Here is a 17,500-nt window from a genome sequence, read left to right as displayed (position 1 = left end):
ATTATTATATATATCAAAGAGATTTTAAGACACTTGTTCAACAGTGTATAATCTCTTATTCAAGAAATTTCCTACTGTCACTCCGAAACTGCTGGAAGCTTGCTCCACCCCAACATCAAGATGTAAATGTGGCATTTTTAAAAGCCACCGAACAAGCGCTCCATTCTGATGTTTGGAACTTGCTCAAATCTTTGGGTTTACTTCGCAAGTATAGAGGAAAGCAAGCAAGACGTCTAGTGGCTTTAAATGATTTGGAATACTATAAATCTGCCAATAAAACCGGTCTATTCGAGCTCATTTATAGTTCTTTTACTTTTGATTGATTAAGAAGGAAGGAAAGAAAGATCCATTAAACAATTGAGGTGGTGAGAGCACTCTTTGCATAGCACTGACAAATTTTACCCCTTAGGGGCAGTTATGGTACAATGTAAAATGAGTTAAATTTTAAAGTAAAACTATGGATCATATTATTGTCTCAATTTCTGGCACACAATTGATTTGAAGACTTGTTCTTTTTTTATTAAAAAAAAGGGTTAGTTTAGCTTTTGATGGATCCTTAATTCTTGATCCCCAATCCTCAATCCTCGATCCTCGATCCTCGATCCTCGATCCTGGTTTTCCAGGAAACCAATAAAAATATTGTTTCTTTGTTAAATGGTATACAACCATGTCCGTATTTATGGTTCCCTCTATTTATATGAAAGACATTTTTCCTAACCTGGTTTAATAGTATTATCAACTGTATTTTATTTAATTTTCTTCCACATTCAGGATCCTTACTTCCGGATGACACGTGATGTGGCCCCTCGCTTGGGTTGTCCAAAGCCATCACTCATATTCTCAACATTCTTTCCTGCCCTTCAAGGTGCCAAAACAAAAATGAGTTCCAGTGATCCAACCTCTTCGATATTCCTCACTGATTCACAGGCTCAGATTAAAAAGAAGGTAATGAGAGGTGATCATGGTTGTACATATTATTCATTTAATGTAGGTTTTTTGGATTTGAGTTATTTTAGTCAACTACACTGCAGCTGACCAAATCTAATATGCACTAAAGAGGTGAATGTTGCAAAGTGCATGGGTGAATTGTCTTCAACATCCAGTTCCACTCTCCTACATACACATACTTTCTGAGCAACATTCAGGACTTGGATAGGAATGTTCTGTATGTAGTTAGCAACAACTTGATTCAAATCAACTTTTGGGAGGGGTGCAATTTAAGCCTTGAATTGAAGCATTTCCTGTGTTGACTATGATCCCTACAACGTTACCTACATGTACATAAACGTATTCTCTGTTACGAGCCTAGAAGGTGCTATTTAGGCTCAATCAGGCTGGCGCTTATTTCCAGTTTCTGTATCATGAAGCGACTAAGAGTATTTCTACTCTCCCCTGGATGGGATGCTAGTCCATCGCAGGGTTACCCCCAGCATTAAATTTGCTGCTACCATTTATACACCTGGGTGGAGAGAGGCACAGTGAGAGTAAAGTGTCTTGCCCAAGAACACAACACAATGTCCCGACCAGGACCCAAACCCAGACCACTTGATCCGGAATCGAGCACTCTATTGAGGCCACCTCACCTCCCATACATACACGTACATACGTACCAGTACATACATGTGTTACAGTGTATATAATTTTTCCCCTCAAAAAAGTGTTCCTTTTCTTTAATCATTATTTTTGTACATAGGGGGTTTTCTCTTGAATTAGAGATCAAATTGACAGGAGAAGATTGTAAAATAGAGAAAAAGCAGCATTGCTCAGGATTGTCTCTCCAACTCCATCCTTTTTTTTTTTGTCATCCTACAACATACAACCCAAAAATTGGGTTTATCTGCAGCTATAAATCCCTTTGAATTATAGGCCTTATGCATACATACATGTACATTGCAGGCACTAAAGGTGGTTTTTGTGGCGGGTCCTTGTTCCCTTTAAATATTATTTTGCTTGTTTTCCCATGTTCCCCAAATTACTTTCAAAATTGTTCACAGTTTTTTGATCCCTAAAATTGCTTGAGTTCCCAAATGTCCCATAAGATATTTTGTCATTATTTCCCTGTTCCCCAATTCAAATAAGGCACGTTCCCTCATTCCTAAAAACCCCAGGGAGGGGCTCTAGAATCAATTCTTTTGTCCCAAATGATTACTTGCAAAAAATTCATTTGAATAATGGAATAGGAAATGGACTTTATAAATTCATTAACCATTACCATGACCCAATCAAACCAAAGTCCTTGAAGCCATTTTTAACAAGGAATTGTTCATTATCATGATTATTAAGAGTTGCGTGGAGATTGGGAAGTTAACAGCGATGTTGTTTTAATAACCCATTGGCTCCTAGGAGTGAGAATTGATAGATTTTACTCTGTCCAATGCCAGACGATTAATTTACTCTCAATGGGTTAAGCTGTACTATTATCATATTTTTTTGGTACAGGTGAATAAATATGCTTTTTCTGGTGGCCGAGATACTGTAGAAGATCACAGGAAGTATGGGGGAGATATCACAGTTGACATTGCTTACCAGTATCTCACATTCTTCTTGGAAGATGATGAAAAACTTGCCCAGATAAAAGAGGTTGGTGTTTGACCTTACACGTACGCCCCTTCCTTAAATTGAAAAGAAGTCATAAATAATAATAGTAATAATTATAATAATAATGCTACTTCCTGAGGATACCAAAGCTTGGGAGGAGGTAGTGCAAGTAAGAGCTCATTATTAGACCAAAGATTATATTTTATAAAGCACACAATAGCAAGTAAACATCAGCGCACAATAGAGTTTCATCTTAATTAAGAGCTTAGAATTTCGTTTTCAGAAAATGAACAAAATTTTCAATCCATTCAACATTGTTGTAAATGGGAAAAGCTTAGAATGTGTTACTAGTGCCAAGTTGTTGGGCGTAACAAATGACCTAACATGGAATGAACACATCAGCAAAGTGTAGCAAAGACCCATGCCCCTTCATTCACTGCTGTAATGTGCATGCGTGATGTGTTGTCCTGATGTGGACAACACATCACGCATGCACAACCATTTCACTCGGTCAATTAGCAGCCATGGACAGCTGTTTCGGCCTTTTGGGCCTCATCAGCATGGCGTAGCTAACATACCATAAAGGGGTGCTAAACACACTCTAACTCTAACCCTTAAACCCACACCAGGTTGGTGTTAGCGTGTGTCACCTTGCTTTTATTGTTGACTGCTGTAAGACCTCCCAAAGAGGAACAGTGGAAAATGGCATACTGTTTTTCACCTATCCTATCCTAAGGGGTCCTCTGAAAGCTTAAACGCCTTTATACCCATTGACTAATTTACCCTCCAATACATACATATCAATGCTGTTTCCCTGGCTCACGAACAGTCCGGGCTGTTCCATGACTTATTATGTAAAACAGACATCCAATCTGTCTTCAGAATAATCCCCATTCACCCCTGAGGGAGCTCCTGGGAATGGCCTGGAAAGACCACTACTACGTTGACAAAGCCCGTCCCATTAGCCTATGGAGCTCCCCCTTCATTTTTAATCAGCTTTCAGTATCCCTTGAGTGGTTCGTTAAGCATTATTTAAAGATCCCTTGCATCATCCACATTCAGGGGTTTTCAATAAATTTTGAAAACTTAAGAAAAAATTGAAATGTAGGAGCCCGGATATGGTGTTTCCGGCCATCTGGCATCAACATCAGTAACAGATGTTTGCTAACACAAAGCTTCATGTGGCCAGGTTGGGGGACAATTTTAGTGCGTTGGCAAGTGGCAAAGGCGAGTGCAACTAACTAGAAATTCCTAAAAATATCCAACATCGGAAAGAGAGTAGAACATACAGTGGCAGGTTTCTTGATATTCTAGTTGTTTTATTGACAGAGTTTATTTATAAATAAATAATTTGAAGTGGATTGAAGTGAATTGGTGAGAGTCGTGTGATTCAAGCTTCTAGAAAAAGTAGCTGGCGAGTTTCAACAGTTGCTGGCTTTTGGTGGGGGCCTCTGCACATTCTGGACGATTTCTTCATCGTTCAACCAACCCCCTCCTCTCTCTCTGCAACAGCCATGCGTTAGATTCTTACCCCCTTGACTTCATCAACTTGAATATTCCCCTTGCCCCAAGAAAAACCTTCTGCCCCACCCAAGTTCTGGAGTTTATGGGAATTACGCTTTCCTCTGTCAACAAATGCAGGCTAGGCTCCCTGAGCATCAGTTAATAAGAACCTGCACTGTCCTTTCCAGATGGTCTTCAACATGGGTCCATCTTCTGCACGACCTCCAGTCCCTCCTCGAGTCCTTGCAGTTGGCTTGCAAGGTTCCCCCACCTGGACGCCCCTTTACGCATAACCAACCTAACTCACAATGTCTCCAAACCAGAGCAGGTTATTTTCCTTATTAAACAGAGAGTTCAGGCAGATGTTGTCATGTGGCAACTGTTTCTCGCCTGGTGGAATGGGGTCAGTGTGTCCCCCACCCCCCCTTCATTTTTCCCCAACACCCCCTTTCTACCTGCCCACAAGTCCACCCTGATCCCATTCGTTACTCATCTGTCCAATACAGTCTCTTATGACACGGTTAAGTCTATCTGGCAGCACTCAACAACCTTCACGTTGAGTTTGGCTGTCCCCTGGACCTTCCAGCAATGCCAGTCCTTCACAAAACTTTGAGCGGGATCAAGCTCTCACATAGGAATGCAAGAAGGCTCACTACCCGATCACCTCATTGGTTCTTTATGCATTTACCCTTGCATTTTTTGGCTTCTTAAGAAGCAGTGAATAATTATTTACCTGCAGTGGCAATTTCGACCCTCAGTCCCATCTTGCTAGAACAGACATCTCTTTCCATCCCAACGTCCTTCACCCTACTTCATTTGACACTGTAATTAAAAAATCCAAAACTGACCCTTTCTGGGAGACAGCCAGGCTCACTATTGCAAGGTCAAACTCAGACCTGTGTGCATCCACTGCTCTGCAAGATTATATGCTCCAAACTACAGCAGAAGACCCTGGCCAGCCACTCTTCAGCTTCTCCTGTGGACCAAATTTCACCCGGACTTCACCCACCAACAACTTCTGGACTCTCTTAAACCTCTGTGACATTGACAGCTCTTCCTATGCTTCGCACAGCTTTAGAATTGGTGCTGCTACAACCGCCAGAGTCACTTGCATTCCTGACAGGCTCGTCAAATTCTGGGTAGCTGGAAAATGCATACCAAGTTTACATCAGGATTCCCAAAGGAAATAATATATCAAGTTCCTCAGTCATCAGCCTCTTGCTCCTCCTGCTAACAAATCCCCTGGAATCCTTGAGAACACTAGAGTATCTCATTGAACCTTGTGTTTTTCTAACAATCAGTAATCATCTATGACAGTTGCTTCGATAACTTTATTCATATTTTGCTGTATCCTCCTGAAGCTATAGTGTTTTTATCTATGGGTACAGCAATCATGTTGACATCCCCCTTGAAGCTTGCTGCATGTGTTTGCACTATTCCCCCCCCCCCCCCTCATTTCTTCTCGATACAATTGCCTTTAATTCCTTTTTCAGCCACATGCCAGCCATCACATGGGTGAAAGCACTATCCTAAGCTTAATGCCTTGTTTCTCCTTTAAAACAAAAAAAAAGAAAAAAGAAAAAAGGCCCATTTGGCACTTGAGGGCTTTCTGTGACATTCTCTTTCCTTGGGCTTTCTGCCCTGTCAAGTTCATGTTGTACTATAAGATTGCAAATGAGTATTTTGACAGAAATGTTTTGTGTGAGGGTCCTATACGCTCCAGTCAAATGTTTTGCGCGAGGGTCCTATCCCCTCCAGTCAAATGTTTTGCGCAAGCGTCCTATCCTCTACAGCAAATGTTTTGTGCGAGGGTCCTATCCCCAATATCTCTTTCAAAAGACGCAGAGGAGGAAGAACTAGTTATATCAGAATTCAACGAATTTTAAAACTTTGGACCTTGAAAGTAAATTGAAAACTTGGAGTTGGTTCTGCACAGTGGCAAGCAAAAAGACTGAGCATTCCTAGTATGACTATTGATTAAAAAAAGGTTATCGAAATTTGGAAGGGAGTGTAGAGTTGTTGAATGAAAACATCAAATACCTAATTGAAGGGAAAGAATATCATGAAATTTCAAGAGTTTCAGTTCCTTAAAAATAGGGCCAGTATGGGCATTGCAGGTAGAGTTGCCCACTATTCTTAGTGCACGTGTCTGTAAGATTACAATTCTTTGAAGGTTTGACTAAGTCTTATAGGTACCACCCCAAGCTATATTCCAATAAATAAATGGGAGGATCGTTAAAGGGAGTGAGTTGAGAGAAAACAACCTGGAGTTATGAATTCCTATAGATTTGGATAATCTACTTGCTAATAGAGGTATGTGAGATTTCAGAGGTCGGAGCTCACGATTGTCATCCAAAAAGACACCCAAAAACAGGGTGGGATCAAATCAAATCAAATAACTTTATTTAGGGTTTAGCCTAACCTTTCATGGTATTCTCATCAGTTAATTGCATTTGGGTACTACGTACTTATAAATAAAAATACTCAAATTATAAAAATTCATATGTAAATGTTTACAACATGAGCAGCAGTGTTGTACATGTATGGGCCTTTACAACATGCCACGAATGTTGTAACCAACTACTTGTAAAGTGAATACTTTGTAGCAGTATCACCGATGTGTTAGAAAAGCGTGCATGCAGCCAAGTTGCATTGGCGTGTGCTCTCAAGAGAAATCAGGTATTGTCTTAGGAAGTATTGAATGTTTGTGCTGACTCAGAGGTTGTCGTCGGATATTGAACATTTAATTTTATCTCATTTTCGGGCAACGATTTCCTTAAATTGACAATTTCACATTTTCAGTGGAACACTTGGATTTCAAAGTTGAAGTTGTTAGTGATGCTTTTGCCCAAGGAGAGGTTAGGGTCTGTCTTTGTATGTCTAGCCTCACACTCAATGAGAGGTTAGACATGCAAAATCTTTTGTTTGGACATTGAATGATATAGCTCTATTAGGTGGTTGATACACCACAATTAATTACTGGGTTGCCAGTATGGCAATACCAGTCGGAAAGTGGGTGGGATTTGTTGTTTTCTCTTTTTTCTTTTTTTTTTTATATGTCGGTAAAAGTCTTGCCTGTCACTCCCCTGCTAAGTGGTGTCTTCGTGCATAGAGCCCTCTGCTCGTATTTTCTTAGGATAGAGAGGGTAGTGGAAATGCGTAGATTTCTCTGGTGGACACAGTAGAATGATAAACTTAACCGGCAATGGCGTCGAAAGTCATGTAACGCAAATGGCGTTTAAGTGGATCTTTGAACAAAATATACCCTTATGAAGCTCAATAATGGCAAGTCATTTGGATACTGAACAAGACAGGCGGTGGAATCTTAAAAGCGACGAGTAATGGACTTCGACAACAATCTGTCGCCCGTTGAGCCGAAATCGAAGTGAGCTGCATTTCTACCAAGTGTGCTGTTATATAGAACACTGAAACCAAATGGAAAATTCTCTGGTAACTTATGGGTTCAACAAAGACAGAGAACGAATCGAACACCTTAAGTGGATCTGTGATCAACTCTGCACAGTCTTCAGGTAAAAAAAAATTGGAAATGTGAAAGCCAAGAATTATTTGAAAGAAAGCTTGTCGTCATTTTGTGCTTCATTAGTCAAGGAAAAGGTTCTTCATGGAAACGGTTTGATCCTGAAATTTTAGTTTGTTGTAATATTGCGCATATTTGACACGATTGAGTTTTTTCTCTTCACGCACGTAATGAAATAGGAAGGGGTTTTTGCCTCTAATAGCCTGAATAGCAAATAATTATGTTGTTTGTTTCAAAAAATTGTTCGCTGGAAAAGGTGGCCTTTATTAATTCATCATGTTTTATGATATGCGAGCTTAACTGGATAGTTTTTATGGCAATAGTAAAGCATTTTCTTGTTATTCAAAGAAAAGGTTCTTCAGGAAAGGGTTTGAACCTGAAGTACATGGTAATTTGACACAATTGAGTTTCTTGTCTTCACGCACGCAATGAAATAGGAAGAGGTTTTCGCCTCTAAGAGCAAATATGTTGTTTGTTTCAAGAAATTGTTCGCTGGAAAAGGTGGCCTTTATGAATTCATCATGTTTTATGATATGCGAGCTTAACTGGATAGTTTTTATGGCAATAGTAAAGCATTTTCTTGTTATTCAAGGAAAAGGTTATTCAGGAAAGGGTTTGAACCTGAAGTACATGGTAATTTGACACGATTGAGTTTCTTGTCTTCACGCACGCAATGAAATAGGAAGAGGTTTTCGCCTCTAAGAGCAAATATGTTGTTTGTTTCAAAAAATTGTTTGCTGGAAAAGGTGGCCTTTATAAATTCATCATGTTTTATGATATGCGAGCTTAACTGAGTGGATAGTTTTTATGGCAATAGTAAAGCATTTTCCTTTCAAAATGAGGTTAGCGTTTTTTCTGTTGTGCTAACTTAATTAAATATAAATATATACATTCTGCCTCGTGAGTTTGTCATTCTCGTTAACCAGCAATGGGGTCGAAAGTCATTGCAATGCGAATAGCGTTTCAGTGCATCTTATGTTGTTTGTTTCAATAAAATGTTTTGCTGGAAAAGGATTCTGTGATATTTTCTGCCTTTGTGAATTATAATATCATGTTGTGTATTGAATTTGAAACATGATACAGGAGGATATTTTTAGTATTGCTCTGTAAGCAGGAAAGGTTTCATGAAAATAAACAGGTCTGTTTAGAAGCGTGCTTGAGTTTCAGCAAAAAATTGTGACGCCGGTGAATATTAAAGTAGCTGCTTTTTCCAAAATGATGGAATTATAATTACCTGGTGATAAATAACCTCGTCTTGGAGAGTAAATTTTGACTTTGCAGAAACAATGGTGGGCGATTGTGATCTTTGTTTTGAATTCGCTCATTTATTGTCAAACTTTATAACACTTGACAGAAAAAGAAACTTACAAAAACCAGGTATCTTGCCATCATTTGACACAGATGCTTCACTGTTTGGCAAGTAAACATGTCGCGGTTAATCACAGCGCCCGCTGAATTCCGGCGATGTCACTTTCGATTTTGCGATTTATTTGTGAAGCCAAAACGTACAATAACAAAATTGAACGTAGCAAAAATCTCCCAAAATATTTGTCGCTGATGGTAACTTTTTATATTCTATATTCACGGTTCAAAATTAATGTTGTTTCCATGTCATAAATATGTTATTCTCGTCAGCGACCGTCCTTCTTCTCTTTCTAAAAACTCTGTATCAATATTTATTTACTTTTGCATCAATATTTGTTTTTGCATAAAGCAAGCTAACAAAATCTGTACCTTGCTGAATTCGCATTTGTTAGCGTTAACACTATTTTCGGTCCAATGCTTCTGTTTTGCAAAGGGGTATATGTTTTAGGTCACCCATCCATACACTAACCCTGCCGGAGAGGGATTAACTTCAGTAAACTTTAGTAAACTTTAGCATTGAGGGAGCTTGAAAATTATCAGAAGCCAATGTTTCTCACTTCCCATTTATTTTCTTCAAGCTTTCTGGGTTCAGTACTTTGCTAGTAACCACATGTCTTCTCAGGCTATTTGGCCAAGACTTCTACCATGGCACTACAATGATAGACAATACCAAAACAATATCGTGCACTGTTAGAGCTACATATTACGCAAGGACAGATCTGTTTCGTCGTACGAACGTGTGAGGACCTGTGAGCCAAAGGGCCTCTGCTGGTATGACTTCTGGGTGACCCCTTAAATGGGTCAACTTGAAAAAAATTATCTGGAATGGTGCACGTACCACAGGCAACCCAGTGTACCCTCACGGAGGGTCTAGTTTAAAATAAAATATTCTAGCTGCAAGGCTGACTTCACAGTGTTCAAAAGAATGCTAATTAGTTTCAAAAGAGGCATTTTCCTAACAAGCGTTGATAATAAATAATTGTTGGATTTAGAAAACGCAAGTCTCTGGTAAACCAAGCTTAAAAATAACATACATGTAAATCAACATGACCTCAGTTGAGCATGTGCCCTTTCTCTCAATTATTGCACATGTGAGTTTTTTCTGTTAATTTTTTTCTGCAGGATTACAGCAGTGGCAAGATGTTGTCTGGAGAGATCAAGAAAGAACTAATATCTGTTTTGCAGCCATTAGTCGCTGAACATCAAGAAAGAAGAAAACTTGTTACAGATGAAGTTGTCCGGCAATTTATGACCCCAAGGAAACTTGAATTTCCAGGACTTAAAAATTAAGGCAAACAGGCCGTTGGATGAACAATATTAAAATACTCTGCTCATTTTTTTGGCAATTAAAGATAAAAAATATTAAATTGATTTTCTCTTTTAGTCTAGTGATATAAATAGATACATGTATATCACAAAACTATAAAAAAAGCAAAGAACTGTCTTAACAAAAATTTGGAGTGTAGGATACAAGCAAGGGTTGACTCAGGGCTGAAAAGGTCTTAGGGAATAGATAGTATTCATAAATGGTGGCCAAGAAATTATTCTTTGGTCTTTGTGCTCATCATCCTCACTAGCCTTACTTTGGAGCAAAATCTTTTTGAATTTTGTTTGTGCTAAGGAGCCCAGTGAGGATGATCAGCATAAAGACAAAAGAATAATTATTACTTAGGTGCCATTTATGAAATACTGTCTATGATGCTTCTGCCCACTTCCCCTCCCCAATTGACATAAGGTTGCTATAGGCTGCAAAAAGATGCAAAATATATAAGGCATAGGGCTTGCTTGTGTAGAACGAGAACTAGATTGAGGTACGTCTGAGCAGCTTGGCCTCAGACAATGAGGCCATCATTGGTAAGGATTGATAATGTAATATCAAAGATCAATATTAAAACGGTTAACAATGTGCTAATAGGTACAAAGTATCTCTGTCTAGTAATATTACAATAGGGGAAGGGGAGTTAGGGGAAGTGATATGAACAATGTGGTATTTCCATTCCATACTTGTGATAATAAAGATTCTTACTGAGTCTTGTTAGAGTAAAAGTTTTATTTCCATAATGTTTGTACTTACAGAAGTAATTTATCACTAGAACATATTTTTCTTCCTGCTTGAAATTCAGAGACCCCTACTTATCCAAGGTTTACATAGTTGTTTAGGTTTATGTTTTGAAATTGTTTTAGTTGGAGAGTGTTTGCTAAGTGTCCTAGTAAGTTCTTTATAAGAGATAGAGGGCGATTCATTTAGATCATTACCTTCCAATGATTCTCATTTTAGTTGTACAATAAGGCTAACAAAATTACTTTCAGAGAATTTAGAATAATCTTGAGTTATAACTTTTGGGAGCATTAATTTATTACTTAATGAGTTACACAGGCAAAATGGTGTAAAATGATTACTGCTATCCGAAACTAAGTTCCCACTATGTATAGTGTAGTCAAATTTTTGTGCAATCCTGATCAGGGACAGGCATAGCTCAGTCAGTTAGTTCACGGTCTTCTGAGCTGGAGGTTGCCAGATTGATGCCCGTCACATTCCATCAACATCTGTTTTGACATTCCTCTGATCCATGTAGCGGTAGCTTTGAATGCCCATAAAACAGAGCATTGATGGAGGAAGGGGGGTAAAGGGTGTGCACCGAGGGCCACAAGTTCATCAGTAACTCTGGTTGACTGTGACATGTTACCCTCGTTAAAATAAGGCCCTTTATCTTTCAAAAGGCGGAATGAAATAATAAGTCTGTAGGAGGTGTAAAAAGGGGTTTAATACAAGGAGGTTTATGATGGCATCAGTCATCACGCATTCATACCTACAATACTCGATCATCCAACTTACAAGAAAGGCTTTTTCACGTGTTGGTAACAAAATTTGGAATAAGATACCAAATGAATTTAAATAATTATCAAAACATTCCTTTAAAAAACAAATGAAACAGTCTTTATTTTAGATCCTGGGTAATGATTCTTGTCTTGATGTTGAAAATATTACCTCCAAACTCAAAGACTGTACAATTCAAACAAATTGATCCAATTGCTTTAGTACCTAATCTGCTCCTATACTTAATTGGTACATTATGCAAATATTGATGTATTTGATGTATTTACTACTTATGCTTCTCCTTATAATTTAATGTCTAGGGTAGGTAGGGAAAGGTAGGTTGCTTTTATGTATACACGATGTGTAACTCTTCAGATCTTTTTTTCTTAATGATGTAACTAAAAGTACATTGATGATTGACCCACCTCCAATAGCAAATCTGCTACCTGTGGGTCAACACGAACTTTCCTTAATTTTTGTATTGAGAAAATAAAATGAAGTGTGTATTATGTAAATTCGCTTTCCTGAGATACCAAGTTTATCGGCCATTTGCTTATTTGCAGCCATCCGGGTGACCCAAAAACACTGACCCCCAGTCCATGGACTACCCCAAAAATACTATTTCAAGTGAGTACTATTGGTCGTAAGCAGCGTCACAATTAGTGCTAAGCCTAAACATCCATTTTGAACATTGTTGGTCAACAGCATTTAAGCCTAAGCACCCATTTTAAAAAGGTTAGCTTTCAATAATTTTGTTGTGATAGCCGATTACTTCATGTGAAGTGAAGTGAAACTGGTGCGACAATTATTGAAAGCTAACAACCATTAGTATCACCCAACTAGTGGACTAATGCAAATCCTGCATTTTGATTGGCTACGCTACTAGAGGACTATTAGTAATAGTCCTCCAGTAGCGAAAAGCGTGACGCTTTCTTTCGTTTTATTTCCAAATAAATATTTCTTCAACTTGCATTTGCTAACTTTATTATCACCTTTTCTGTCCGACTAGTTGGGTGATACAAAAACAATTAGACCCTTCGCCCTCAAGGGCCATGGGTCAATAGCCCATTTGGCTTTGCCTCATGGGCTATCGACCCGTATTTGCAGGCTACGGGTCTAACTGTTAAATAGTACTCACTTGAAATAGTATTTTTGCGGTAGTCCGTTTGGGTAGTCCGTGGACCGTGTGTTAGTGTTTTTGGGTCATCCCAGCCATCTCCATCTGAGTGAGCAACTGCCAAACATTAACTTAAATTTCTATTAATAATATTGTCCTTCATCACTTCCAGTTGTGGTTTGTTAAACTAAATCAAATCGATGAGATCAGACATCTAGTGTTGCTATACTGGCATGCAGGCATATTTTATCATGAACAAAGTCAACAACACAGCTTACTTCATGTTTTAATCCTCTTTCTGTGGTTTCTCACTAACTTGTTCCTCAGATTCACGTGACTTATGGATTAAACAATCATTGATCTGACCTATTAGCTCAGCACTTATGTTATTCTCAAACAAAATAAGCTCTACCAGCTTTGTCGGGTAATTAGCAACAACTGTGAAAAACATTTCTCCCCCTTTCTCACCAATTCCACAACCCTCTAAATCAACTTTTTCTAGAGACGAACGTGCCGCTAAAGCAACAGAAAATATACCAGCTCCATAATCACCGATGTTGTTGTAGTCAAGATAAAGGCAGCTTAGGTGCGAGTTTGCAGCCATGGCAATGGCAAGCTGTGTCCAGCCCTGTGGGGAGACATCTTGATTAGCTGATAAAGTCAGCTCACACAGTCCATCTCTCCCATCAGTTGATAGAAGAAGGGTGCATATTTGTCTAATGCCATCATCTCCCAGCTGGCAATCACCAACATCAAGTGAATGTAGCTTTGGATGCACTTGAAGTGCAGGCATGAGGCACTCCAGTCCCTCATCTCCAAGTGAGGTACCATGTAGGCTAAAAAGAAAGCAAACATCAGGTCCAAACATTCACCTCTAGGCTCAACAAAGACCCCAAGTATTTTGTAGACTAGGACTGCTCTTCAATGACAAACAAACATTGAGTACAGTGTGGCTGTTGTCCTGTAATGGCATTAAGGGTGCGTTTGATTGACCCTATTCGGGAAATTAGAACAATGCCTGGAGTGATTTAAAACGGTATGCCTGGTGTTTTCTACCCTGCGAGCAGAGTCTCTTTCGATCTTCCTCTTCCCGACTTATCTTGGAAGATCGAAAGAGACTCTGCTCGCAGAGTAGGTGTTTTCAAGCAACAAGGATAATAAAGATGTTTCAAAATAGCATTTTAGCAGTTGTTTGACGATCTTAATGTGAATCTCCTTAAAAACAATTTACAAAGGATTTCTAACTTCTAGATACGCGTCGGTTAGAGCAGATCGTGTACCCTGCATCTATGCTCAATCACCATTCTCCCCTCGGCTCGCTTGCGTGACCAAAACGGGCGGTTCGACTGGCTCAGAAGGGACTGCGAGCAGCTGTCTATCCTGATTAAATTAACTTACAACAAGGAGTTGAGGCATTTGTTAACAGCCAGCGCTTCAGATAGCCACTTGATCCTGTGCTTGCCGTTGCAAACACCGAGGTTTAAATTCAGCTGAACCAAAGATTCGCATTCCTTTAAACTTTCCATCAACTTCTTGAAATCGTCATCATGGATTCGACAACCCCGTAGTGACAAAATGCGAATGCTGTTATCGTCCAGGGAATCACAAATTGCTTTTACTTCTGCCTCTCTTATCTCCTCGCCCGTTATCTGGAGTGTTCCTAGAAGCATTGTCTACGCTATAGCTAACTATAATGGCAAAAAGCTATGATAGAACAAGACTATACCTCTCCCAGGTCAAATCGTCATGGAAACTCAGCCTCATTCCCAGGGTCTTTCCCTCCAGTTGATTTTTTTGACCTCGTTTCCATGCTTTTTAAAGTTAGTTGTGGTTGTCGTCTTTATCTTTATATATGTATTTATGCCCCCCTGAATGGAGTTTCTGCCGTTTGTGTCAAAGATACTTGTGCGCCATATATTCAACTTTGTTCCATCTAAAACTTCTTCAGATAAAACTTGTTTTCAAATATTCCATTTGCCATCAGATGTAAAACTTGTTGCTTTATAAAGAGACAGAGAAAAACTAGCACTCCACATTACCCTCTAATGGTTAAGTCTGTTGAAATATAATTTCTACACGGCCAACGTTTGCAAAAACGTAACCCTTCCTTGTACTTGTACATATTCATTGCCGTGACATTGACATCTTAAATTCTCACGACCTGCTCCCGTCTGACCTTGTAGCTCAGGAAAACAATATTGTTTTATTCGACATTTAAATCTGTTCTAAACAGGTTTGGTCTCAACTCTTTCTAGGGTAGGTCGCTGAGAGATCTCACCAACTCGTTTTGAAGGATTCCATTTTTCTCCACTGAAGATTTCACTTTCGCTTCCAGGAAATTTTCTCTCCTCATCGGGGAATTGGATGTGTTGTTATAGGCTTCCAGTTTCGGTTTTCACTTATTATGACCCCGTTGCATGGTGTGGGTAATGTGCTCTTAGCGTTGCCATTTTGTACAAATCTTGAGCGTGAACATAAAGACAAAAGAGAAATCTATTACAGGGAGCGGAGAAAGGATGGAGAAGACCAGGGGCCCTGGAAACGAGGGCAAGTTTGCATAATTTTTTTTGGCGACAAGTTTTATATGGGAACTTGACGCTCCATGAACGTACACTGGGTTGCCTGTGGTGCGTGTTACCCTGAAACGGAAGGCACTGAGTTGGATGGTATTGAACTGCAGCGTTCCAGGTAATTTTTCTAGTGGGGAGTCATTAAGACCATTTGAAAGGTCACCCAGATGTGTGCCAGCAGAGGCCCTTTGGCTCACGTTCACACGTTTAATTATCTTGTAATGTCCTGGCCTATTTGAGGTCTTTTAATTTTTTAAGGTTTGGGAATAAATTCAGTTTAAAGATATCAACACGCTCTTGAGTAAAATTCACTCATTTCTTCTTTAAATAGTCTGCAAAAAACATACTGCAAATTGTTGTGACTGACGTTTTCCTGCATGTCATGCATGTCTTCCAATTGCACTAAGCAAACGTTTATTGCACACACTAAGGAAGGACTGAAGATATTGTTTCCGTTTCACAATTCCTCTTCTTTTCAGTCTAATCTGATGCCAGGTCAAATAATTTTTTGGCTTTACGTTTGGACCAAAAAGTACCGTAAAAGCCGGGAGTTAACAATAAAACGCAATCCAAAAGACAGACTGTGAAGAAAAAAAATAACAGTTTTTATATACAACTCTGAATCAAATTCTCATCGAAAGATTGATGACAATCGTAAAAACACGAAAACTTCTGCAGTCTCTGACCTCTATGAATCAAGGGGAAGGTCATGATGTTATGTCAAAAGGAAGAAATTAATCACGTGCTAGGCAACCATAAAGGTGCACGTGATCACCTTGTGTCAACAACAACAACAACAACAACAACTGAACAACTTTATTAATGTGTCGAACTCTTCTTGCTGGGCACAAGTGACCTACTAATCGGGGATACCTAGTTAATAACATCTATATAATAAACTTAAGATTACATTTGATAATGTTTACAGCAAAATATTTACTATAAAATTACATTAATAGCATTAAAATATTAAATTTATGTATTAAATAAATAATAGTAATAACACTGAATAAAATGGTTTACAATCTAATATAATTAATATAAAAGTGAGCGAAAAGTTAACTTAACAAGTAGAGTTTCAAGTGTTGCACAAGTAACAATTTGACTGATTTGTTCTCAACTATGAGACTTGAAAGGTCTTTCCTTTTGATTCGTGTTTTAAAGGCCGATAGTGAGGCTAAGGCCCTATCCTTCTTAGACAGTTTGGACCATAAGAGTGGTCCAATGTATCTAATAGAATGCTTGCCATATTTTACAGTATTGAACCTAGGGATAAAATAGTCTGAATTTCGTAGTTTATACCTAGACAATGATACGCTGAAAAGATCGACAATATTCGCAGCTATTAACTTATATTTCACTTTGTACATGAGGATTGCAATACCCTGCAGGCGCCTATTGTAAAGACTAGTCATCCTTGCACATGCAAGTAACTGAATGAACTACAGGAAAAAATGTTAAACGTTCGTCGTTTTCAGAGTAAAACAATGTACTTTTTGGCCAAGAAACTTCCGTCTTTGGTTTTAAACTTTTGTTGTAATATTTAACTGAATATTTACATTTCATCTGTCGGGTCAGAATCCTTCTTTGTCGGGTTCCTGAGGAAGGTATGTATTTTGACTTCAGGGTGAACTATTTACACAATCATGAGCTCGAGCGGCCAATGAAAACAGAGTTTGTAATTGAAAATCTAAACATCTATGAGATACAAAAATAGACTTGCGAATTGCCGCAAATCACAACGCTGAAAAGCACAAAAGCAAAAGAAATGGTTAATAAATATGCAGTTTTTTACTATCTGAATGTTTTTTCGTTAGATTAAAGCGATATATTGTTGAAACATCTTCGTGTTAAAGGAGCTATGTCACGCAAATGATGTAATTTCATGACACTCAAAATCGCAAAAAGCAGGAGTAATGTAAACAATCTTCGCCCCAGTAAGTCGTAGAAATAAATCGGATTAACCAGGAAGTTAAAGAAATATTGTTGGCTTCCCAAATAAACTTCATTTTACACTGTAATGACAAAACGGATCTTTTCCTGAGGTTAAA

General features: G+C 38.7%; 2 protein-coding genes across 2 annotated transcripts in view; one reads left to right on the top strand and one right to left on the bottom strand.

The window, feature by feature from the left end:
* The window catches only part of LOC137978496 (tryptophan--tRNA ligase, cytoplasmic-like), a 27,588-nt gene extending 16,614 nt beyond the window's left edge, over positions 1-10,974 (top strand). The window contains exons 7-9 of the mRNA XM_068825450.1: positions 772-945; positions 2,440-2,580; positions 10,067-10,974. Coding sequence (XP_068681551.1) covers positions 772-945; positions 2,440-2,580; positions 10,067-10,234 — 483 coding nt within the window. The 3' untranslated portion in view covers positions 10,235-10,974. The remainder of the gene's footprint in view (positions 1-771; positions 946-2,439; positions 2,581-10,066) is intronic.
* A 2,174-nt stretch (positions 10,975-13,148) lies between these two features.
* On the bottom strand, positions 13,149-14,626 carry LOC137978497 (leucine-rich repeat-containing protein 73-like). The gene is made up of 2 exons (XM_068825451.1): positions 14,278-14,626; positions 13,149-13,715 (listed from the first exon to the last, which is right to left on the bottom strand). The coding sequence occupies exons 1-2, from the start codon at positions 14,547-14,549 to the stop codon at positions 13,166-13,168; spliced, it is 822 nt and encodes a 273-aa protein (XP_068681552.1). The 5' UTR covers positions 14,550-14,626; the 3' UTR covers positions 13,149-13,165.
* Between the last annotated feature and the right edge of the window lie 2,874 nt (positions 14,627-17,500).

Source organism: Montipora foliosa, chromosome 12, assembly GCF_036669935.1.
Source record: "Montipora foliosa isolate CH-2021 chromosome 12, ASM3666993v2, whole genome shotgun sequence".
NCBI classification, from domain to species: Eukaryota; Metazoa; Cnidaria; class Anthozoa; order Scleractinia; family Acroporidae; genus Montipora; species Montipora foliosa.
This window is presented reverse-complemented; position numbering and strand designations above follow the sequence as displayed.

Bases quoted from the DNA above. Each gene is read 5' to 3' on its own strand.
- LOC137978497 (XM_068825451.1), bottom strand. From the start codon at position 14,549: ATGCTTCTAGGAACACTCCAGATAACGGGCGAGGAGATAAGAGAGGCA. The intron at 13,716-14,277 runs GTAAGTTAATTT...CTTTCTTTTTAG, and splicing joins AAATGCCTCAACTCCTTGTT to CCTACATGGTACCTCACTTG.